At 51.7% G+C, this 25,380-nt stretch overlaps 1 protein-coding gene across 1 annotated transcript in view; it reads right to left on the bottom strand.

The window, feature by feature from the left end:
• Window positions 1-24,576, bottom strand: part of DNAH9 (dynein axonemal heavy chain 9) — a 280,228-nt gene extending 255,652 nt beyond the window's left edge. The window contains exons 1-6 of the mRNA XM_030296313.1: window positions 24,184-24,576; window positions 15,136-15,332; window positions 12,974-13,132; window positions 11,804-11,934; window positions 6,744-6,955; window positions 4,709-4,942 (exon numbers count right to left, since the gene is read on the bottom strand). Of these exons, the coding sequence (XP_030152173.1) occupies window positions 4,709-4,942; window positions 6,744-6,955; window positions 11,804-11,934; window positions 12,974-13,132; window positions 15,136-15,332; window positions 24,184-24,576 (1,326 nt within the window). The remainder of the gene's footprint in view (window positions 1-4,708; window positions 4,943-6,743; window positions 6,956-11,803; window positions 11,935-12,973; window positions 13,133-15,135; window positions 15,333-24,183) is intronic.
• Window positions 24,577-25,380: the final 804 nt, after the last annotated feature.

Raw genomic sequence — 25,380 nt, 5'->3', positions numbered from 1 at the left:
AAACGTCGACCTCAGGAGCACAGGCATCATAGAAAGAGCTGAGGATCCAGGACCCCAAGTCCCTGGGTCCACACAACCCTGGGGTGCCACTCCCTACCCACGCGGCTTAAAGCAAGACCCTAACTAAACCTCACTCTCCTAACCTGCAAGAGGGTTGACTAACACCTGATTCGCCGTGGGGTTACCGAGTGTTCCACGGGAAGTGCTTTGGAGTGACTTCCATCCACAGAAGTTGCTGTCGTTAATTGCCATCACGCTGATGTCATTAGATCGGGTTGGTGGGTAAGAGATGTCTAACGGCGGATGGACCACTGCTCCCTCCCAGCCGGATCCCAAAAAGACCATGGGGTCCCCGGCAGCCGACTGGCAGATTGGGTCCTATTCTTTGGAGCAACGGGGCAACCTCTAATGGGGTGCCGGGGGAGAGCCCCGTTTGTGCCCAGGCCCCGCGAGGCGTGGCGACAAAGTCGGGGATAATGGCTATCCCCACGCACACAAGCCTGTCCTCCACCAAGAGGTGACACCACCCATCTGAAAGGAAATGTCTTCAGAATTCATTAAGGGAGAGCACAAAGCAGGCGTTCGGAGAAGACAATCTCCAGAGGTCGTGGGGAAAAAGACTGTTTTCTTTACCTTTCGAACGGTGGCCGACGTTACGCGGCTAATGGTCTCCTGCGTGGCCACATGCCCGGGCCAGGCTGAGAGGGAAGCCGCCCCAATTAGGCCCCAGTGAAGGAGGCAGCAGCCCGGCCACCGATGGAGGAAGGAGGGAAGGGAATGCAGTGCATATTAGGTCAGCTGATTACCTCTCTCCCCGCTAATCACCTCGCGGAAAGCCTCAGCAGGAAATCATTTTGTCTCCAAGTGAATCGCAGCTTTGCAGCAATTTTATAATGAAAGAAATGAGGGTTCTCTCCAAGCTGCTCAGGGCATTGTTTGTAGGGAAGAGGCTGCAGGCAGAAACGGAAAAGGGAGGTGGCGGGTGGGGGGGGGGGGGGGGCTGCAGCATCTACTGACTAGGGCACAAAAATGAGCTCAGTGTGTGTGTGTGTGTGTGTGTGTGTGTGTGTGTGTGTGTGCGCGCGCGCACGTGGCGTGGGTGTGTGCAGCGTGCATTCACGTGGTGGGGGGCACGCGCGTGCGCACTGGTAAGGCAAGCAGGAAGGCAGGGTGAGGGGATCAGGACAGCCGCACCCCTCTTCTTCCCTTTGACTTTCGACTGTTGGAGTTGCAAAGATTTTACGTACTTTTGGGAGTTCCTTAGGGAATCATAAAGTCAAATAAATAAGGCCCCCTCGTGGACGGGGGGGAGGGATATACTTTTACCCAAATGACTTATTTTGGAAAAAAAAAAAAAGGCCTAGGAACCAGGTGGTAGAAATAGGGTCTAAAAAGGCAGAGTCGGGTGTCTGAGGGCAGAAGGAAAACACAAAACCCTGGGGATAGGGGGGCAGGACAGAGGGACAGGACCTTGAGATCTCCCCCCAGGAGATTCACAACTTTGGTGGAAAGACAAGACGCCCCTGGCTACAAATCGCAGCCAAACCTCCCCGAGCCGTGTGAACCCTGGGCAAGCGAATTTGTGCGTTGCCCTCAACGCACCTAGGCTCCTGCTGAATGTAGGCTGCGGGCCAGAGCAGGATTCAGGCTCTAGAAACAGGTTTGTTCTTCATTTTCCTCTTCTTCCTTTCGTTCCCCCAGGCTCGGCTCTATCCGAGATGAGCTGTATCCTGGCTGTGATGGGGAGGCGGGGGAGGGCGCGGTGCCCTACGAACCCAATCACTCTGCCTGCTGAGCGGTGCTCCGCACACACAGGCTCCTGCCCGGCGGCCCCCTCCTCGCCCTGCCCCCATTTTTTGCTCCAGCAGGAGCCCAGAGGGAAGAGTCCATCTGCACAAGGAGACTTTCTTGTGCAAAAGGCGAGGGAGGGAAAGCCATACAAATCAGAGGGGAAAAGAAATCCAAGGGAAACACGGAGATGAAAAACAGGCCCTTTTACAACATAACCCTGGACGTGAGCGTGCCGGAGAGTAAAGGTATTGGTGTCATTTTATTAACTTGGCTGCGTGCGTTTATTAATGGCAGACACCCACATCTCGGAGGCTGCATTATTAGAATGGCGAGATGAATAAGGCGAGGTTCATGCTAATTCTTGCTGGAGAGAAGCAGATTAATCCCGTTTCAAACAGGCATTGATCACAGAGATACACGGAATGTTAACTAAAGGGCCACATGAAATATGCTCCCGGAAGATCAATAACGCCGTGTCCTCTGTGCTGAGACGGGTAGGGGGGCGACAGGGGAGCCGGAGGGCACAGGGATGAGTGAGAGCCAACATTTGGGAGATGAAACCGCGAGGAGGGGAGCAAACACTGGCCTGGGGGAAGGGGGGGGGGGCAGCCACAGGATTGGGAAGATCACAGAAATGTAGGGCGAACAATGAGGTGAGGAAAACAGAAAAGGGAAGGAGAAAGAGAGAGAGAAAGAGCAAGAAAGAGAAAAGGAAGGAAGGATGGGAAAGAGAAAGAAGACAGAGGAAAGAAGGAAAAGAGAAAGAAAGGGAAAGAGAAAGAGGAAGGAAGGAAGGGAAAGAGAAAGAAAAGAAAAAGAAAGGAGGGAAGGATGGGAAAGAGAGAAAGAAGAAAGGAAGAAAGGGAAAGAGAAAGAGGAAGGAAGGAAAGAAAAGAAAAAGAAAGGGAAGGGTGCAGCGTAAAGAAGAAAGGAACAGGAAAAGAAGAAGAAAGAACAGGAGGATGGAAAGAGAAAAAGGAAGGAAGGGAAAGAGAGAAAGATGACAAAAGAGGAGGGGAAGGGGACAGGTAGAAAGGGGAGGAAGAGGCAAGGCAGCAGAGAAAAGAAATGCTGGGGTCTGAGGTAAGGGCTGAGAAGTAAACCGTCTCGAAGGACAGGAAACTCGAGAGAGGGAGCCACAGAAAGGCCGAGCATGGGGACATTCAAGCCATCCCCTAATTAAATTGGGGCAACTGCTTTTTATGCCTCCGTGCCCTTGATTCGGAGGGAAAGAGCAGCTGTGAGCACTCTCGGGCGGGTAATGACTCCGGGGAGATGGGTGGCCGTCAGGGCTTGTATTTACTGAATACACCCAGCAGATTGGCCGCCCTCATGTTAGAATAGCTGTCTATATGCAAAGTCACATCATGAGCATGTGTGCACAGGGCCGAGGCCCCGCCCCGCAGTCACTCTGACTGCAGAGGCAGGTTGGTGACTGTCTGTCACCTGGGCTCAAGCAGGGAAGGGGTTAGAGACTAGAGGGAGAGCTCCAGAGGCTGCGGGAGGAGGAGGCATTTAGGATAAAGCTAATGTCGATTATTTGCAGTCTCCGCGATCGGGTGAAGCATTTAGGGTGCGCCTTTCACGAGATCTGGCTTCTGGTTTTCTCGCGTATACATTTTCTCTGTCTCTGTGGCCTTCCCCTTCTTTCCCTGGAGAATTCCCACTCCAGTTTCGAAATGTATTTCCTCGTGTGCTGCCCGCTTTCTCAGAGCCCCCTCTGGGTTAGGGAGCCCTTCTTTCCTGCTCCCAGGAACACCCCGATTTCGCTTCTATCGTGGCATTTAATACACCTCAACGACATTCCCAGATTCTGTTGTCTTTCTGTCCCTGGATCTCATCCATCAGTCTGTCTACCTTCTCCTGCGCTATGGCTACTGGCCCACAGGCTTCTTGTAGACAAAGCCATCTTCCGGTCACCATGGTATCCCCAGTTCGCAGCTCGGTGCCTGGTGCATGGCGGGGCTGGGACAATGCTTCTTGAATTGGAATGCATGGATTCAATCCCATACTCTCTTGTCCTCATTATCCTACGAACCGTAGGGTGCCGCTACAAACCGTGCCATTATCCTACAAACTGTAGGGTGCACCTCTTCCCAACTGATCCCCCCCACCCCACCCCACCTCTGCATTCTCAGATCTGTGCGGATCATAGATGGAAATGATTCTGACTCCCTCTCGGTCCCCTTGGTCATTGTCCTAATCTTGACCCTGAATTTCTCAAATAAGTCCGTATTTCATTTGATGACGTCCATTGCAAAGCTCAGTCAGCAAATATCGAGCCATCAAGTGTGAAAACACCTGCTAACCACATTAAATTCTGAGGATAAAAACCATCAAAAGCAAAAGTCTCCTGTTTTCTCACCCTGGTCCTTAAACTAACATTCACATGAACTTTTAAATCATTGCTGGGGGAGGGGGGCATGGGGGGAGGAAGGGGGTGGAGCCACAACTTTGAGCCAAAAGTCCTGCATCTTTTGCACAGGGATTCGCTAGTCTTATGATTCTGGGAGCCACCTTGAGGGTGGGAGTATGGAAAAGGAGAAGTTCAAAGGAGTGGATTTGTTGAGCATGGCTAACTGCATCTAGATCAGTTTAGTTGCATTTCGCCCGTGGAATTTCTAGCAAGAGTTTATTTGAAACAAAGTTTGAAGATTATGGGTAATTTGAAAACCAACTCAATTAGTTGGCCTTTCCCCCAAACGAGTCTATGATCAGAGTTTCCTACACTTCGACCAGAACCACCATTACACGAAAATGTCAAACCAGATGTTTATTGACTCTTATTATGGGTTCTTCCAACCAATGGAGGATTGGCCACTGTGCTGCTTTGGTCCTTTTCCTACTCTGATTTCGGATCCCTGGATGGCTCACCCCTGTATGGAGCTGGGAGCCTGATGTGAACGAGGACACTCACCTGCACCAGGAGCAGTCTCCCGAGGAAGCCATCCAGTCGCACAAAGACCAAGGAAGACTGGAAATCCCACTCCTTGACTTCCTGGTTCTCTTTGAAGTAAGTATGGAGATTCTCTCTTCTGTCCTGAAACAACTGCTTGAAGAAGTTCAAGGTGTCCACGGCCACTTGCAGTTTTCTCTGACTTTCTTCCACCTCACTTCTCAGGAGGCCTTCTGGGTTGAGATAATTAGAAGCCTGGAACGCAAACAGAAGGTTGTCGCAGAGCCTGCACGCGGTTTTTGTCCATGTCCCAACTCTGATCTCAATAACCGCCCACCATACTTTCCAGAAGCATGCTGTAGGAAACCTCTGACCCCATCCTCAGTTCTACCAGTGGACTGGCGCCTGGGCTCAAGCCAAACCGTCCACGATTGGCTCAGGGACAGAGGGGCGCGCAAAGGAGCCACGGCGAACTTCTGTTGGGCCAGCTTGGGCTGGGGAAGGTGCTCTTTCCTGGGGGATTCTCTCGTGACTAGTTGGCTTTCTACAGTAAAGTAATTCAAAAGCAAGAATTCTTTGAACCATAAGTATTCCCCTGTCTCCAAGAGCCTCGATCCTGTACAGCTGTGATGCGTAAGCTGTATGACAGCCGCCTTCGCCACCACAGGGCCTGTCAAAAGTAACCACGTCCTGGTGACGTTATCTTAGCCTTCCTGTCGGCCAGGGCTGGAGCCAGCCTTATCTTGGGCCTTTGAAGTACACAAACCAGTAAGTCATGCTAGTTGTTTTGTTGAGGCTGGTTTGGATTGGGCTTTCTTATACTTTCAACCGGAAAAGTCTTACAAAAATGCTGTGATGGAAGGGTGCTGACCTTGGAGCCAAACAACTGACTTCCGGTCCTGGATTGGGGGACCTTCGGCGACTCAGTTGACCTCCTCGAGCCTTAGCTCACATCTTTAAATATTGATAAGAAATTAATAAGGCTCTCCCTGCCCATTTCACAGGATCCATCCGACAATGGCCAAGGTCTTGGATGTCACAGCACTGGTAGGCTGCAACGTCCTCCGTAGATGTTAGTTGTTACGAGTTACTCGTTATATATGTTCATCAGAGGTAAAAGAAGCCAACTTGGGAGACAGATCCCTGAAGCCTCATTAAGGCCCCTTGTTCTGTTGACACACAGACTCCTGAGGTATGTGCTGTGCTGGCTGGTGTTCCAGGAGGCCCTGAGGAGGAGGAGTATGGACTATGTGGTCCAAGAAGCTGTTTCTCTGTAGCTCACAGGCCCTGAGTTCATAGCACGTGCAGGGCATGAGCATGTGGGATGTGGCCAGCCGGCCGCCCTTTGAGACAGGTCCTCTGCTTTTTCCCATTGCACGGTGGGGAAAGTGAGGCACAGAGCAGATACGTCACTTGCCCAGGCACACACAGCTAACCAGTGGTGACTCAGAATTAGGCACAAGGACGCCTGGCTCTCGGGGCAGCATTCTTTTTTTTTTTTTTTTTTTTTTTTCTTTTCCAACGTTTATTTATTTTTGGGACAGAGAGAGACAGAGCATGAACGGGCGAGGGGCAGAGAGAGAGGGAGACACAGAATCGGAAGCAGGCTCCAGGCTCCGAGCCGTCAGCCCAGAGCCCGACGCGGGGCTCGAACTCACGGACCGCGAGATCGTGACCTGGCTGAAGTCGGACGCCTAACCGACTGCGCCACCCAGGCGCTCGGGGCAGCATTCTTAAGTGTTGGGCTTCCCTGTTGACCCTGGGCATTGATCACTAAGGAGGTCAAGACTCACCACACCCACCCTGTGCCTGACCCCGGGACTTGGGCAGAGAGGAAAGGAAGACCGGTCCTCCCAAGGATTCTAGCACTACTGAGAACACCTTTGGGAGTTACTGGCGGTGACAGGAACACAATTTAAGTGTGAGACTCCTCCGGACTTGAATGATTTCCCTGCCCTGAAGGAAAGGCGCCCTCTCCTCTTCCCCGTGACCCGGTGCCAGCCGGCCCCTGGCGGGGGCGGTGGGGCGGGGGTTGTCAGGAGCCCCGACGGCTAACCTGCCGGATGAGGAGATTGCAGATTTCCCGGAGCAGCACCGTGAGCCGCCCTGGGGAGCGGTAGGACCCGCACGTGGCCCAGATCAGACACACCGCGTGGAGCAGAGGCCGCAGCCGTGGTTTCGCCTCCGGAAACTCCAGGCTCTCGAGGATCTCCAGGTGGCGGGAGAGTGGCATCAGGTGTGTCCGGATGTCCTGCGCCTCTGTCAGAGCTGGAAGGGATTGGAGATGGTCACCTTCCCCGCTTGGGGCTCACGCCTACCGAGTGGAGCCCTGGTGCCTGGGACGGAAGCTTCCGGGGAGCGGTGGCTGCCATCTCTGCTTAAACTAGGAGGAGAGCAGAGGAAGCTGGTCCCCGAGAACTTTCTAGCTCTTTTTTTTTTAATTTTTATTTTTTAATTTATTTTGAGAGAGGGATAGAGCACAAGTGGGGGAGGGGCAGAGAGATGGCGGTGGGGGCGCGGTGCGGGGAGACAGAGACAGAGAATCCCAAGCAGGCTCCGTGCTGTCAGCGCAGAGCCCGACGCGGGGCTCGATCTCACGAACCATAAGATCATGACCTGAGCCGAAATCAAGAGTCGGATCCTTAACTGACTTGAGCCACCCAGGCGTCCCAAACTTTCCAGCTCTTTTGAGGAAACACTGAGACCTGGAGAGCTCTGGACAGCTGAAATAATGGTCTGAGGAGTCTCTCTTACAAAAGTCCCGTATCTGGACACCTCCCTGGCTCTGCTGGCCCCAGTCCGGTGCCCTGTGTGGAGAAGATACTTTGCTGCTGGCCAACACCATACAAAGTAGATGATCGGAAGGACAAGTTTTAGAGTCAGAAAGATCTGCCTCCAAATGCCGACCCAGACGCTTCCCTGATGTGTGACCTTGGGCACGGCGAGTCGCTCTAACCTCAGAAAGAGGAGGAACAGGAGCTAATTTAAAGAATTCTTGCCAAGGTCTGTAGGCAGCACAAGGAGAGTGTCCCAGGAAAGGTCACGTCCCTGATAAACATTTTGCTAATCAAGTATCTCACTGAGCCCGTACCGAGGGGGAGGCAGGTGGGGACAGAGAAATAGCACAGACTGATGATGGTGGGGTTCTGCTGGATCTCAAAGCCAGGAAAATCTCCCCACCACTTCCTTTGACCGCAGCCAAGGAAAGATAGGTGTCTTTCACTAGTCACCTTGTGGTGACAGAGAGAGGGGAAGGTAGGAAACCCAGTGGGTGGGGGACTAACTCTGCATATCACCACAGAGGCAGTGTGGAAGCCCACTGAGCAAAGTATCCCAGGAAGGGCCATTTATAAAGTTCTTTCCTGGGCAGATAATCAGGCGCTATCATGGGTGATCATGGCCTTTGTTATCTTACAGGCTCCCCACTCATTCATCCTAAAGGAAACCCAAAAGGTACCTATTTAGTGAAGGTTCCGTGTGCCAGGCACTGATCCATTCACTAGACGTATCCCATCTCATAGCAGATCCCGGGCGGGAGCTTCGTTACTCTCCCATCACGAGTGAAGAAATTAAGACCTGCCCACCATGCCTAGGGTCTTCTTCCCACGGATATAGCGGAACAAAAGCAAGATCACCCCAGGTTTGTGGGGCTGAACCCTGGCTTGATGGCCGCGGGGCTCACCCCGCCAGGAGTTTGCAATGCGTGTACATTTGCACTTTATATCTCCAACGGGAAGTCGTGTGTGCATCGAATGGTTGAAAGTCAAATATCACAGTAAGTTGATGGGAGGGGTTGGTGAGAACATCAAAACCTCCGTGTGGGGGTGGGGGAGACGCGGCTCCAGCAGCCATGCTAATGGGCACGTGCCCTAGCGTTCAGACACATGGGGAGGAAGGAGGCTGAGGACATCGGGCCAGAGAAGCTTTCTCTTTACGATACCTTCCCCCCAACCCCCAAAAAAGCAAACCCTTCTTTAATCACATAAATAGGCATTCCCCTGATTTTTAAGAGCACGGTATTTGAGGGTTGGCTCCTCCAGTCCAGGGCGTGGTCACAACTTAGCTCACAAGGCAGATGAAGAAAGAAATGAACAAAGGTGGGTGAAACATAAGCAGCTCAGTCGTCAATAACAGGCTCTTCTGGGACCAAAGCCTTTATTACGTGTAGCACTTGCCAATTTCCATGGCGCAGATACTGCTGACATTCCCACCATGTCGGATTTCAAGCTACCAGCTCGACTTTTCTGAGTGTTGGGAGGGGGGATTGAAAAGAGTTGCAGACAGCAGGTTCTCAAGAACCTGATGGCCAGTCCCCATTGGCTCCAGCCCACCTCTGGCCACTGACCTGCACACATTGACACCAACAAAGAGCCGGACTGGTGACCAGGCTGTACTATGCCAATCCTGCCCCTGGTGGCCAGAGACTAGAATGCTCCTGCAGGGATCTGTTGGCTTCCTTTTTTCCCAAGGTTTCCTTCCACTGCTGACAATCTTGTTCCACACCGTTTCCTCCACCCCTTTAACTCCCCTCTTTACTTTGCATCGTTTTCCAATTTGTGCCCACTGATCCAGGAATGTTTCTTCTCCTCTCCTTCTCTTCAGTCCATCAGTGAGCCCAAGAACTACCCTGCTCATGACTAAGACGACTAACATTCATAGTGGGTCTCTTTAGGTTCAAGAAAGACAGATGCTGTTTGGGGTGCCTGGGTGGCTCAGTCAGTTAAGCGTCCGACTTCAGCTCAGGTCGTGATCTCGCGGTCTGTGAGTTCGAGCCCCGCGTTGGGCTCTGTGCTGACAGCTCAGAGCCTGGAGACTGCTTCACATTCTGTGTCTCCCTCTCCCTCTCTCTCTCTGCCCCTCTCCCACTCGCTCTGTCTCTCTCTCAAAAATAAATAAAAACATTTTAAAAATTAAAAAAGAAAGATGCTCTGAAATTAAATCAGAAATGGGAAAACTAACTGCCAGCCTACAAAATCTTTTAAAAAAATTTTTAAAGATTTTATTTTTAAGTAACCTCTACACCCAATGTGAGGCTGGAGCTCATGACCCCCAGATCTAGAGTCACGTGCTCTACCAACGGGGCCAGCCAGGCGCCCCTCTAAAATCTTTTTATTCTCAGAAGACCCCATCAAAATTTCTGACCAAGTCTTTGCCTAACTCCTATAATCAAAATTCCTTTTCTTGCATTGTCAGAATTGAGTTACCTATGTTTCAAGGATTTCTAATTTTGCTGTTGTGTTTATCCGTGATCATGATGATGGTATTGTTTTTTTCTCCCTTCTTCTCATTGCCAGCATTTACTTGACGGCAAAGAGCTTTCTGAAGCCCACCCGGGAAACCAAATCTTTTATAACTATTAATCAAGCAGAATGATTATAGTCTATTAATCTATTAATGTGCAAAATATATTTGGGGCTCTAAATAACGGACTCGTAAATATACTTTTAGCGTGTGTCATTTTATTTCAGGGCCCCGAACGTCAGTCATTTGCAGGTCTCCTTTATGGTAGCTGTCGTGCCTGCATACAACCTGTAATATTCCTTACTGAGTGCTTTTCTCAAAGTTGACGCACATTTTAACCTGAATAAAATATTAGATGAAAACTTCGAATCACTACCACAAACAGAACACTGGCATCACTTGCCAAAGCAGTTGCCCTTTAACACACTTAAAAAAATTTTTTTTCATGTTTTTATTTATTTTTGAAGGAGAGAGAGAGAGACAGAGCATGAGCAAGGGAGGAACAGAGAGAGAGGGAGACACAGAATCCGAAGCAGGATCCAGGCTCCAAGACGTCAGCGCAGAGCCCGACGCGGGGCTCGAACTCATGGACCGTGAGATCATGACCTGAGCCGAAGTCGGACGCTTCACCGACGGAGCCACCCAGCGGCCCCAACCGTTTAACACGATTTCAAACATACCTGTCCATACGTCTCCCACAATCACAGTGGTGGTGTCACGCATCCACTTTTGGGGACACGTGTCCCATCTGAACTACAGTATAAATTGGGAACAATGGCTGGTTCCTCTGGGACACAAAACCTCTCTGCGAAGCAATAATCGGGGGCCCCCAAGAGGGATCTTGTTCCAAGCCAGCTTTATGTGTTGGCAGAGCGATGTCTGTGATGATATTTTAGGGCCCAAAAGGACCTCAAAGACTAGTCACTTACGGCCACTCTCCTCTGTTAGTTAGCACATATCGGAACCCCCACCACCGGGACCTTTATTCCTTGAGCTGAGTGGTTTCCAGACCCCACGCCGTGGGGCCGAGATGGTGGGGCAGGGGTAGACCAGTGGGGTCTGGACACAGGGCGCTCCCCTCTTTAACAGAGCAAATGTAGCTTGGTTAGTTTTACGTTGTGGACTTCCGTAGATTGTACTTGAAGAAAGAGTTCTGATCGAGGAGAAAAACGTTTGAAAAACCACCACTTGAATTAAGCTTGAATCACATGAAATTACGGACGCCTTCAAAAGCACATGCTGACCTACCATGCTGAAGAGCTAGCGGGAGGAGGTTTGATAGGAGGGAGGAAAGAAGCAAAGGGTACAGACGGCGGGAGAGGGAGCCCCGAGAAAAATTTACCTACTTCTAATCATAGACTTTGCTAACTTTGCAATTTTGACAGGGGCCGATCTTGTCTGGGGCTCCGATGGCCAGTCCCATCCGACAGCAGGAACAAGAAAAAGCAGAACGGAGCTCGAAAAGGAACAGAGACTTCTTCCAAGGAGCTAGGGGCGGAGGGACTTGGAATCCAGAGGTGAGAGGTCACAACATGCACGTGCACAGTACAACATGGTCAGCAAAACACTTCCACTTGTGTCATCCCCCAGCGGCCCAGGGAAGCCTACGCGGGGAGTGCGGGGGCCACAACCGCACTCCGCACTAAAGCTCAGAGAGGTTAGGTGACTTTGCCGGGGTCACAGAGCCTGGGCAACGCAAACAGACCACAAGGTGTCTGCTTTCCTGCTTCTAGATTTGGCACTCTCATCACCAAGCTAGACCGTGTCGGGTGGGAGGGTTTCAGAGACCGGAAAATCGCAGAGGGAGAAGACAATTCAGCACTAAACGAGAAATGCGACGCCAGCGTGTTGACGAAAATACCCGCGCGTCCTCACCTGCTACGACATCTCTGCACATGGCTTGGAAAGCTGGGAAGTAGCTGCTGTGGACTCTGTCCAGGAGCCTGGCCATGCCCCTCACCTTTATCGCTCTCAGTTGGTTGTAAATGTGTTCCAGATCTTCAGCCCTACAACACCGTGGAGAGGGGTGAGTCCGGGCGGACATCGCGAAACGCCAGTCACACTGTGATGACCCCCGCCTCGGACACAGGGGGGCCCTGCCTCCGGGTGCTTGCACAGAGGCCGGAGCCAGCCCCACAGAGCGGGGCATCTGTTCCTGGAACAGTGAGGGCAAAAGCCTGGGTCGGGGACGCGGGTTCAAAGGGGCAGCTCCGGGAGGTAACGGCAGCGAACACTGCTGTGACCATCTGGCGGCTCATCTCGGCAGCTGGAGGTCATTAGCTCTTGCAGTAAGGTCTGGAAGGCGGGGTGGGGGTGGGGGGTGTCGTCAGAACACAGCTGCCGGAGAAGGGCCCGTCAGCAGGTCAGAGGAACGGTCAGTGACGAGGCAAGAGGATGGGGCATCTCAGCGCTGGGGCACACAGAGGGCCGGAGCCCTACCGGTACGCCTGGCCACGTGACAGGGACACTCTCGTTCAATGCGAGGACAGGGGCGTCTGCCTCAAACATCTTTCTGTCTCCTTTTCAGTGAAGGAGCACTCGGCACGGCAATAAACAGAAGCAGGGAAACAGGAGAGCCTGAGGGGGAAGGAGTGGGAGCACCGGTCAGGTCTTTCCAGAATCCCGCAGGGGCTGGGACGCCCTTCAGGATGGGATTTCCAGCCCTCCCGAAGACTGACTGGGCCCTAGGAAAGGCCGTTTTGCAGGCAGCCAACGGCCAGAACCCCAGATCTTTACAAGAAGCGTGCGTATGGCTTCGACTGTCCACGGAGGAGGGGATAGAGGAGTAGAAGAAAAAACGTGACAGTTCATTAGTTTTATATGTGGTTGAAAGCACCTTTCAAGAAGTGTCAGCAGGTAGACAGATCATAGCTCAAGAAAGGAAAGACAGCTAAGCATTTTCCGGCGCTTAGGACACCTGTGTTGACCCAACCAGTGGTGAAAAGTCCCCGGGGGTGGGACCAGACTCAGTGGCTGCCCCTTCCCCCCAGGCCACCATCATCCCCCGTAAGACATCTACGCCCCAGGATTTGAGCATGCGCCTACCTGCTCTTCCAGAACTCCAACTCCACCCTAGGGGTGGGGTTCTCCCCTTGTAGGAGGGGCTGGGAAGACTCTCTCTTGAGCACCCCCTGGACCCGGCGGCTCCACTGGATTACAGCGGACTCAATGGCATAGATGACTGACTTCTCTGTGCAATCCAAGCTGTGGAAGACACAACAAATCTCCCGGGTCTACTGGAAGTAACTCCAGGTGTCCCCAAAACAGAATTCCAAGTCTTTCAAAGATAGGTGGGAAATTCCACTGAATCCAGGCATTGTTCACTTCCGTTGGATGATAGGCTCGGATCCGCAGTCAATAAAAAGTACAGACAAAACGCTTATGTGTGCATGCGTACACAGTTATTCAAGGTTGGGGGCTTCCCCGACATCCTGAAGACGGGTTTGAGAACTCTGAATCCCACCGAGCCTTTCTGTCCGCGCAGGAATACACTGGACAGAAGCTATTCGGGTGAATGTCCACCCCTTGCCTGAGCACCCCCAATGTCAGCAAGCTCCCTACTTGACAAAGCAGTGGGATCCTTGGTAGGCCAGCCCGTCCTGGGAGAGAGTCGGTCTCTACACTGAACCCGGAACCACATCTACCTCTCTGCCAATTTGGCTCTGACTTCTGCAGCAAGTCAGTTGGTCTTGACTCTGACTTCTGCAGCAAGAGGAGGTAGGCTCCGTCCTCCTCCACGAGGCAGGGAATCAGCCATCTGAAGGCCACAGGCAATTTCATTCTGGGCCCCCATTCCCCCTCCTACACCTTTTCAAAAATCCTTCAGTGAGGAAAGCTACAGGTGTTTCGGGAGAGATGTAAATGTCCAGAACACATTTTGGTGGCCTTTCAACAAAGCTTACATAGACAGCTGTTCATGCCAAGAACCCAGGACACAAGCGACACAGAAAGAGAATCTATCGCCTGGGTGTTTCACGCCAGAAACCCACCTTCGCTTATTTTAATTAAATTCATATTTGCTGAGCAACGATATGTCGCAAGTGATTACAGAAGGTATTTAAAGGAAAAGATACTCACCTCCCTGAAATGTGATCCAGCCTTTCGGGAAATTATCAAATTTGAACAAAGCGAGACAAACCCAGCAATGATTATACACACACACACACACACACACACACGCCCACAGACACGTACACTGAATGTTATCATGTTAACATATAAAAAGGAACAGGGAAAGCGTCATTTGAGTTTATTTATTTCAAAAATTGAATATTTTTATTAAGCCACATTAGGTTTTCTAGTTAACTGGGAAATTGCTTCAGATTATATATGTAGCAAATTACTTCCCAATAGCAAAAACTCATTATAAAGGACATTGGCATTGCACGCGACACTTAGTGTCCAGATCAAATCACGGGCCCTTGAATGTACAACTGTTGACCAGTAAGACATTTGCAAACTGCTGGCAATATGGCAGACGGCACTCACACCGGAAGGTGGCCTGTTCCCAGAAACACATAGAAGTGCTGGATAGAAGATAAAAAATGTATCATTTAGAAACCCAGGCTGGCTGAAAAGAAAAAGGAAAAAGACAATCCCCATGGGACAGAAAGAAAGCCATCCCCCCTCCAAGGAGAAGAGGCTGGGGGTTTTCTGCCCACCCAGACGCAAAGAGGCGTAGACTTCAAACAAAGCCAGATTTGTGTCCGTTTGGGGAAAAAAAAAAAAAAATCCCGGAGATCTGACAAAAGTCTCCAGCTGCCAGGGGGAGGAGGGTGTGGAACTGTAACAAGAGCCACAGAGGCTGGTTCTCTGACATTACGTGCCGCGTAAATGCGCGCGGCTGTTGCCCAGACCGGACCTGGGTCTTTGCCAAGGATGAGACGCTGTCCTGATGAGCAAAATACTGCAAATCAGTGTGGCTGCTCCCGGCCCTGAACTAATTCTGAGTGGGGGAGAAAAGGGCGATGCTGCTGTGATGGCCTTCAGGGACTTCAGGGACTTCGGGCACAGGGAGTGAGAGGCACGGGCGGCAATCCGCGGAAAACACGCAGTCCGCGGATGTTGGCAAACGGCAGACGGTGGGCTTGCGTGCAGAACCGGGAGGTGTGGGGAGCCGGGAACAGAGAAGTCGTAAAGAAAACACTCAGATAAACCGGCATCTCCCCTATCTCGGAGGCCCCTACGGCCAGGCTGGCGGTACTTACGCACTGTCGCTGTCAGAATCCACAAACCCCGCTTCGTCTGCGCCTGCCGGAAGAGGCAGCACAGTCTTCCCGTTGACCTGCTCCAGGATAACCAGGAGGTCGCCCTGCAGGCCGTGGGCGTGCCGCTGGACATCTTGACATACCACGTGGGGCCAGCCTCGGTGATTCTTCTCATTGGCCAGGACGGGGAGGACCACCTGGAACGGAAGCACGCGGGAAGGGAAGGTGGGACTTTTTCTGACGCCTTCAGGAAAGACTATCTTAGAATGGCCCAGAAGGCCACCCGCAACCTTTTGCAGGCCCCTGTGCTATTAAGAGCCAACAGTGGGTATTGCCTTGACATCTGGTAAAACTGGGAGGGTCTCGAAGAGCCCACCTGCAGGTGAGTCCCCTTGGCCAGACAGCCGTCTTCGTCAAGGGGACGGGCGCGGTTGCTGCTTGATTCTGAGTAGCGGGCTTCGACCCCTGCCAGCCAGTGGACTTCCTCAAACAAGCCAGTCCTATCCTCCCACCGGGGCTGGTGGGCACCCCACCATCTGGATCCCCCCACCCCAAGCTTGCCTCCCATAGCCCCGTGGTTGTTCATTGTGGTCCCAAGCCCAACTCCCGAGGGACACAGTATCCTCTCCCACCTCCTCCTCTGGGCTGTGAGTCTAGGTAACTGAGAAGCCGCCATCAGGATCATCTGTCCACTGTCGTGTGCTTGGCCATCCCCAGAACTCTTGGGCAGGAGCCCCTCCGTCATGAGCAGGGTGAATAGGAGGCGATTGAAAATGTCAAAATATAGGACGAATGCGGGTAAGGAAGCCCATCTGTCTACAGGTGTTATGACCAGGGCGTGTTCAGAAAGCAAGCCAAGTTGAGGATCTTAAATCTACCTGTAGGGTGAACATTCGTTGGTTTGGGCCACCCAGTAGGGCTCCTCTTTTTTTGGTACTCATTTCTAGGTCCAGAGGCGGGACGTGAACAAATGTGAGCCAATGAGAGTCAGGCCAAAGTCTCGCGTCTGAACTTTTTGATGAAGAGAGCTTTCTCTTTTCTAGGAGTCCAGAACGATTGTGGCCACCTTGCCAACATATGGAGCCTTAGAATAAGGCCAATATGGGGGCGCCTGGGTGACTCAGTTGGTCGAGCGTCCGACTTTGGCTCAGGTCATGATCTCACGGTCTGTGAGTTTGAGCCCCATATCGGGCTCTGTGCTGACAGCTCAGAGCCTTCAGCCTGCTTCAAATTCTGTCTCTCTGTCTCTCTCTGCCCCTCCCCTGCTTGTGCTCTGTCTCTAAAATAAATAAACATTAAAAAAATTAAAAAAAAAAGAATAGGGTCAATATGGGGAAAAGACAGTTTATAGGTGGAGAAAAGCCCATGTCCTCTGACATCATTAGAGCTCCTGAATCAAGCCGCTCCAGAATTTTCTTAGCTACTTCACGTGGAGGTTTTGATCACTAGCAACTTAAAAAAGTTGTAGTTGATGGCACCTACTAGGAACATCTCACAGCTGAAGGAAAGGGGAGAGAGAGAGAGAGAGAGAGAGAGAGAGAGAGAGAGAGAAACCCAGATGATCGGGAAATGGGATAAGGAAGAACCAAGGAAATAATGACAATAGAAACTCATATTGCTGGTTGGGTTCTACGAATGACCAGAGTCCATGTGGCTACGAAATGGGACACCTAGACCTGGCGGGTGAAATCGAAGAGGGTGAGCCTTGCCTGGTCTGTCTGGAAACAATCACTGAACTGAGAATTTATAACAGCAGGTGGACAGGGAGTGCCAACAGAGAAGATGTTACAAATCGAGTCCCACTCATTCATGTTGAGAAAGGACGCTCTGGCGGGGGGAGGGGGGGTGGGGCGGGCGCCTGGGTGGCTCAGTTGGTTGAGGATCCAACTTCAGCTCAGGTCATGGCCTCACAGTTTGTGAGTCTGTGCCCTGCATGGGGCTCTCTGCTATCCGTGCAGAACCCGCTTCAGATCCTCTGTCCCCCTCTCTCTCTGCCCCTCCCCCACTCGCACACACTCTCTCCCCAAAATAAACAGACATTTACTAGAAAGAAAGAAAGAAAGAAAGAAAGAAAGAAAGAAAGAAAGAAAGAAAAGAAAGGACCCTTTTGGACCCTGGGCAGAAGGCCCAAGAGGAAAGAGAGAATGAAGAATGAATATTCTTAGGATCTCAGAGGCAGGGACTGTATCTCATCTGGTCTTTTTATACCCACAGTCCTCCATAAGGCCTGGCATAGAGGAAGCGCTCCATAGAGGTTCACAGAATAATTGAACGTACGCGGTCTGAAGAAAAACTGGTGAGTGAGCTTGCACCGGATTTTTGAGGGCTCTGAGTGAGAGAAAAATAACGAACGTGAACTTTCTATCAAACGAAAAGCTACTCCTTCATTTATTCAATAAATATTTATTAACCATCTATATGCTAATCGTGTTCTAGGTGCTGGGAAGGTATGTCAATGAACAAAACAGACAAGAATTCCTGATTTCATGAAGTTCAGGGGAGAGACAGTCCATCAACGGAACGTTCTGCAAGAAAGGATAATAACAAAGCAGGGGAGGATGATCAAGAGAGTTTACAGTGACAGGTGGACTGATTGGTGCAGGCTTCGTTGAGAAGGTCACATTTAAACAAAAACTGGGGAGGACAGGGAGAGAGCTGTGCAGATCCTTGGGGGACGTATATTATAGACAGAAGGTAGCTGGCTATGGCAGTTGGGGTTTCAGAGAAGCAAAGGCTGGGGACAGCAACATCCGAATCAGGTGGTTTGTGAAACTCTGGGGTGGGGGGGTGTGAATGACTGCTCCCGAGAAACTGAGGACAGATAGAGAGGAGGGGGTGTCCAAGCAGTGAGCCCAAGGGCTCTCCAGTGTTAGGAAGCTGGCAGGTGCCATTGATGGAAAGGAGTGGCCATCAGTGGCGACGTCAGAAGACTGGTGTCCTGAAAGCCAAAGGCCGCTCACAGGTCCAACCAGAAGAGGACTGCTGAAGCATCCGGCGTCCTGGTAACGCCGACGAGCTCTTCACTTTGTCTTCCATGCGACGTGGGGGTGACCGCAGGCTAAAACAGGAAGAAGATGGGGCCCAGCGAGAACAGACACAAATCCCAGGCATTCTGCCATCGAGGGGACCACAGAAAAAAGGACGAGAGCTGCCAGGAGGAATGAGGATTCTGTCTGACGGGAGTTACCTGGTGGGGAAGGAAAAACCAAGAATGTAGGAGAGAAGGGAGAGTCGTTGGCGTGACCTCTTCAAGGAAACGAGAATGGACGGGATTCGGAGCAAAGGTGGAGATTTTAGTCTCGGGGTTGCCACCAGGGGACGGCACACGGTCCTTCTGTAGCAACAGGAGGGATGGCAGAGTAGGGTGACTTTAGATATTGGCAGATGGGACGGATAGAAGCACTGGTGGGAGTTTTATTCTAATACTCCCATGTTCTAAAACCAAGTAAGAAGGTGAGGCTGATAGAAATTCTGGACATTTGAGGCGGGGGGCGGGTGGTGTCGGGGGGGGGGGGGGGAAAGTGTGCGACAGGGATCCAGAAAAATCAGGAGAATAATTGGAAGCATGGGTGTCACCTGGGAGGCGTAGAAGGCCTGTTACAGGTTCGGGCTCACGGATTTAAAGTGGGGCCAGTGGGTTTTGTTGGATTCCATCAGGATTATGGTTTCACCAGAGGAGTAGGACAAAACGAGGCAGAGGCCAGTGAGTCCGGAGTTTACCCAAGGTCGTGATGATAATGGAAGGAAGAGAAAGCACGTGAGTCTGGAGAGGGACAGCGGGAAGGCGACAGGATGGAGGGATTGGCGGTCCCAGCAGGGTCATGGGCCTGCGGTACGGGACGCTGTGTGGAGCGAGCTGGAAGACAGGAGTGGTGGTCAGAGAAAGAGGTCCCTGATGTGGGATCCTGAGGGGGTGGTTTGGAATGGGAGGTCTGCGAACAGCCACAGTAGAGAGGTAGGCAACATTGTTGGAGGAGGAAGTTTCAAGGACCCCGGAGGCCGGCTTATTGGAAGGATCTTTCCTGCATCTGATGAAGCAGCCAGGTGGCAAGATAGGAGTGATGTTGGAAAGAGTCACAGTGAGCCGGGGGCAGGGCCGTCAGTACATGACGCAGCAGTGAGACGGGAGAGGGCGGGTTTTGTCCGATGGCATAAGATCCAAGCGGAGGTTTTTCTACACGAGTCTAGAAGCAGCAAGGAGGAGCGAAGGCTCAGAGATGGAGAGGCTGTGGGGACAGACACACAGCTGAGTCCTCCAGGGACAGCGGGGATGGGTTAGGGCCAGGTGACAAGGAGGGGTCAGAGGAGTGAGGACGCTTTTGAGTGGGGTATCGAGGGACAAGAATTCTTGTCCTGTAGGGCAAACCTACAACACAGCACACTATTCCGGGTGTCCTCATGTACTGTTTCTAAATTCCATGACCGTCCTGCACGATCGTTTGACCCTGGCCGCAGAGGTCACATGAGACTGATGCATTGCCCAGAACCGGGATTCGAACCCAAGCCCATCAGATTCCATATCCCATGCTCCCTCCCCCAGACACAGAACTTCAAAATGGCACCCAAGTCTCGGACCTTGGGGAAAATAACCTGGCAGCAGTGAGTGAAGTGGCCAGGAGGAGGAAGAAACTAGCAGGAAACTCGTTACTAAATTCTGTCAATTCCAAGAAACATTGCTTGGATGCCTTTTTTAATTACTTTATTTAATCTATCTATCTATCTATCTATCTATCAATCTATTATCTATCTATCATGTATGTATTTTGAGAGAGAGAGAGAGAGAGAGAGTGCACACACATTCAAGCAGGAGAGAGGGGGCAGAGAGAGAGAGAGAGAGAGAGAGAGAGAGAGAGAGAGAGAATCCCAAGCAGGCTTCATGCCCAGTGCAGAGTCTGACACGAGGCTCGATCTCACGACCCAGGGATCACGACCTGAGCCAAAATCAAGAGTTGGACATTCAACCGACTGAGCCACCCAGGCGCACCTGGGATGCATTTTTTTTAAACTCTGTACTAGTGTAACAAAATAATGTTAAAATGTATAGCTTCCTCCCTCTTTGGGAGGAATCATACCCCACACCCACCCCCTAACACAAGAGGGCTTCTCAGCCACAAGGGCTCCTTTGGCTTGAGTGAGATGAGTCGGGTGTGGGAGGATGAGGGGAGTATGCCACCAGGGGTGGAGCTGGCCCACAGGGGGAGAGGAGAGGGGGCAGGAGCGCTGGGAGGGAAGGAGGGGCTTAGGGGACAGGAGGTGAGCTGGGGGCTGTAACCGCCCTCGATCAGCAGGGCGAGTAAAAGAAGTAGATGAGGGAACAGTGGTTGAATGGCCTATGGATGGCTGTTAGCGGCTTCGAGAAATGCTAAGGCCTGAAGGTAATCTAAAAGTAAATATTTTATTTGGATTTTAAAAACATATAATACATTTACCTGGTGCAAAATCTGAAAGTGCAAAAGCTTCCCAGTGCGAAGCAAGCATTCTATCTACCCCTGCAGCTCAGTCACCTAGTTTCTCGGGCCTGTGGATTCCTCTGTTAGTGAATCTGTCCATCCTTCGTCCCTCTCTCCCTCCCTCCTTCCCTCTTTTCCTCCGCTCCCTCTTTTACTCCCTCCTTCTTTCCCTCTTTCCTTCCTTACTACCCTCCTTCCTTCCCTCCTTCTTTTCTTCCTTCCTCCCTCCCTCTCTCCCTCCCTCCTTCCCTCTTTTCCTCCATTCCCTCCTTCTTTCCCTCTTTCCTTCCTTACTACCCTCCTTCCTTCCCTCCTTCTTTTCTTCCTTCCTCCCTCCCTCTCTCCCTTCCTCCTTCCCTCCTTCCTTCCATCCTTCCTTCCTTTCTTCCTTTCCTTCCTTCCTTCCCTCCCTCCTTCCTCCCTTTCCTCTTTCCCTCCTTCCTTCCTTTCCTTCCTTCCCTTCCTCCTTCCCTCCTTCCCTGCTTCCTTCCTTTCTTCCTTCTTTCCTTCCTTCCTTTTTTCCCTTCCTTCCTTCCTTCCCTCCTTTTTTCCCTCCTTCCTCCCTCCCTCCCGCTTTCCCTCCTCCTTGCTTCCTTCCCCCTTCTTTCCTCCCTCCCTCTTTCTTCTTTTTAGCAGAAATGGTAGCATACTATACTATAATTCTGCACCTTAAAAAATTATCTTAAATCGCAGCACTCTTCACACTAGCCAAGAGGGGAAAGAACTTCCCTCCATGGGTGAATGGATACACAAAAGGCGACGTATACATAAAATGGGATAGTACTCAGCCTTAAAAAGGAAGACGTTTTCTGACACCTGCTACAACCATGGATGAACCACGAGGACATTATGCTAAATGAAGTAAGCCAGTGACAAGAAGCTAAATGCTGCACGACTCCATTCATATGAGGTACCCAGAGTGGTCAAGGTCATGGGAACAGAAAGTAGAATGGGGTGGGGAGGGGAATGCCAGGGCCCGCGGAAAGGTGGACCTGGGGGTTTGTTTAGCGTGTACCGACTTTCAGTCATGCAGGATGGTGGGGGTTCCCGGGGATTTGCGGCACAACAGTGTGTGGGGGGTTCACAGGTGTCAGCCTGTACACTTGGAAATTATTGAGAGAGTGAATTTTATCTTGTGTGGGTTTTTTTTTTTCCCCACAATAAATATAAATTACCTTAAGGACTGTTTCATAGCAATTATTCCTTTTATCTATTTATTTTTTCAAAGTTTATGTGTTTGAGAGGGAGAGAGAAAGCACGAGCAGGGGAAGGGCAGAGAGAGAGAGGAGAGAGCGAGAATCCCAAGTCGGCTCTTCGCTGCTACCACAGAGCCCGACGCGGGGCTCAAACTCATGAACTGTGACATCATGACCTGAGCCCAAGTCCAACACTTAACCAACTGAGCCACCCAGGCGCCCTACCAACTCTTCCGTTTAATTATAGCTGGACCTTCCTTCATTTGCCCGGTCCCCTGTCGATAAACATTCAGTTTGTTTCCAATCTCGTTCAATGCACCAATGAAAATTCTGGAATGTTTGAGGGCTTGGATTATTTTACAATTATGTTTGCCCGCTGGATACGTTTCCTCGGGCCTGATCTTGCTCTGAGATTGACCCGCTGCCCTCCACACGTGCTAAGTGTAGCGCCACGTCTGAACCTTGGCTCAGTCTGTTCCCAGTCCCTTGAAATTTACCTTGACATCCATTTACCCTAACCTTCCTTCCTGTTCAGGAGCCAGTTCGACACCTGAGGCTAAGCGTGGCTCTCAGACCACATGCATACCCCTCTCCTCTGATCACAATGGCACTTCCTTCTGTCATCATCATTCACAAGGGGACTTGATCCAAGCTTAGATCTCTGTAGTGAGGGTGTTCAGACAACGCACAGCAGTAAAGCCATTCTGGTTGTTAAAAGACTGAAGTGCATTCTGATCTACTGAGAAACCTAGCTTCTCTGGGCTTCCCCAGGGTGACTCTGTCACCCGTGCTCCTTCCCCGCCATACCCCTTCCCAGAGCTTCCTGGTAAAGCAACTAAAAGGCTAACATCTGGCCTAGCAGGGAGCCTCCAGGACCCGGCTCCAGCACTGGGGCCAACTCTAGGTAAATTCTACCTCCACCCCAGGCGTACGAGTTTTCAATACAGTAAAACCTTGGTTTGCGAGCAGAGCATAATTCGTTCCAGAAACATGCTCGTAATCCAAAGCACGAGTATATCAAAGCAAATTTCCCCATAAGAAAGAGTGGGAACTCAGATGATTTGTTCCACAACCCAAAAATATTCATATAAAAATCACAATACTGTAAATATAACACAAAATAATAAAGAAAATACATAATACAAAGAAAAAGAAACAAATTCACCTGCACTTACCTTTGAACACCTTCATGGTTGGTGTGAAGGAGACAAGAGAGAGGAGGGTTATTGTGTAGGACGTTCACTATCGCTAACAGAATCACGGCTATCTATTGGCTCGGTGGAATCTTTTTCTTTTTGTGCAACCGTAACAAGGAACCTATCCAATGACACTTGCTATTGCCTCCTTTTGAGGATGTCGGGGAATTGTGACATTGCGTTGACAATCACCCACAATCCCACGGTGAGCGAAAGAGAGAACGAGAGAGAGAGAAGAACCATTGGCTCTTTGTGATCATGTGACAACCCACGTCGCGTACTACTTATATTGCAAGACATTGCTCGTTTATCAAGTTAAAATGTATTAGAAATGTTTGCTCGTCTTGCGGAACACTCGCAGAACAAGTTACTCGCGATCCAAGGTTTTACTGTATTTGAAATAGAGTATCAATTTCATGGGTAGGATTGTGTCTTCTGTTTTTCTGGTATTCCCTATGGCCTCTATCACACAACACAGCCTCCCCAAACATACACACACAACTTACAGGGAAAATTACTCCTGTTCCAGAAAGGTCTAAATGTCCCAAGAATCTCACCTTGGGCACCCTCTCTGAAATCTGCACTGTCCCCGCTTTGCCTGTGGCCTCACACAAGTACTCTATAATCCACGTCTCCGGACATCTTCCTCCCTGAGCTCAGGGCAGACCCCTCCCCCCTCCAAACACCTGTTGGCACCTGTTGGACATTTCCAAATGGATGCCCCAACTTCTTATCTTGGCACGTGGCTGACACTGGGTATTCACGGATGAGGTGAAATCGAAACCAAAACACCTCCCCCTTTAACTCCCCTCGTAGGTAAGCACTGTGTATATAGAGCCTTTCACTTCCGTTACCTCCCTGACCCCACAGAGATGACCCCTTGGTCACCACTGTTTGTCTTTCCCTGTGTCAGTTTACAGAGGGATTAAGAAATGGTCAGGACCCAGCAGGCCCTCCTGACCCCAGCCTCCCCTCGACGTTGGCTTGGTCCCAGACCGGGACTGGAGGAAATCGGAGCCCATTCAGCTTCTCAGTCTGACCTGGCCCCTTCCCAGGTGGCCCCAGCTCGCCCCCGGGTCGCACGTGGGCTCTGGGCTTGGGGCCCCTCCCCTCTGGCCACGCCCCCTTCCCCGCCCTCCGGCTCCGCCTCCCCTCCCCCTCCCCCTCCCAGTGGCTGCCGGCGCCCCGCAACCTGCCCACCCTCACCTGAGAGAACAGGGCGGCCAGATGCTCCAGAGGGGCGGCGGGCACGTCCCCGCACAGCACGGCGCCGCGGAGGCTGCGGGGCCCCGGCGGCTCCGGCCCGGTGCGCAGGAAGAAAAGCCCCTTGGCGCGAGGCGGCCCGGCCTCGGGCCCCGCGTCCAGCCCGGGTCGCAGCGCCAGGCCCCCCGGCCCGGGCCGCACCACCAGCAGCGGCTGCGGGCTCCCCTCATCCTCGCGGCCCAGGAAGGCGTGCAGCAGCCGCTCCGCCTCGGCCGTGCCCGCGCAGCGCTCCCAGGCGCCGGCGGCCGGCCGCAGGCTCCGGGCCACGTAGGCCCCCAGGAGTCGCAGGCGCGGGTCGGCGCCGGGTTCCGGGTCCGCTTCCTCCGCTCCCGGCATCGCGCGCTCCTGCCGGCCCCAGCGGTTTCCCGGGCGACGCGGACGCGGCCGGGGCTCCCGCCTCCGCTGCCCTCCTATTGGGCCGGAGACTGCTGACCACGCCCCCTTCCCGGCTAGCGAGGTAGGCGAGGGACGCGGACTGCAAGGGGCGGGCTCGCGTCGCTGTTGCTAGGAAACCAGCCGCCGCTCCTGGTTAGTGCCTGCTCTCTCGGATTGCAGGTGCTCAGGGGTGACCGTCCAGAGCCCCGGTTTATTGACGCGGTGCGTGGAGGGGGAGGGCAAGGATACAAATGCTGTTAAGGGTCTTGCTGGCTAAGGTCAGATTCAATTCTTTAGAGGACCCCAGACACTGAAAATATGCTGGTTCTCCCGTCTACTCCCCAGATGTGTAATTCAAACTTGAAAAAACGATGTCAAATCCTAAAATAGATGTAAGCGAACTCAGTGAATTTTTTAAATTTCTTTTCCGTGATAACTTACATACTTTAGAACGGTGTTTATGTGGCCACTGAGCATTCGAAAGGTGCTGGTGCGACTGAGGAACTGAATTTTTAATTTAATTTAATATTAAACAATAATGAAATAATAATTTTAGGTCAGCTTCAGAATTTCAATGTCAATTTCTTTTTTAAAAAGATTTTTTTTAGGGTCCTGCTCTGTTCATGCCTTAAGTGCGTGCTTAATCTGACAAATGGGAACTCAAACTCTGAGATGGCCCCAATCAGTTCTTCTGAAGTGCAGAAAGGCGCTCTTAAATATGCAGGATTATGTGGATCTTGTCTTCCAAAAGGGATACCGTGAAGC

The sequence above is a fragment of the Lynx canadensis genome, chromosome E1 (genome assembly GCF_007474595.2).
Source record: "Lynx canadensis isolate LIC74 chromosome E1, mLynCan4.pri.v2, whole genome shotgun sequence".
NCBI lineage: Eukaryota > Metazoa > Chordata > Mammalia > Carnivora > Felidae > Lynx > Lynx canadensis.
Note: the sequence above shows the minus strand (reverse complement) of the source record. Positions and strands in the feature narration are given on the sequence as shown.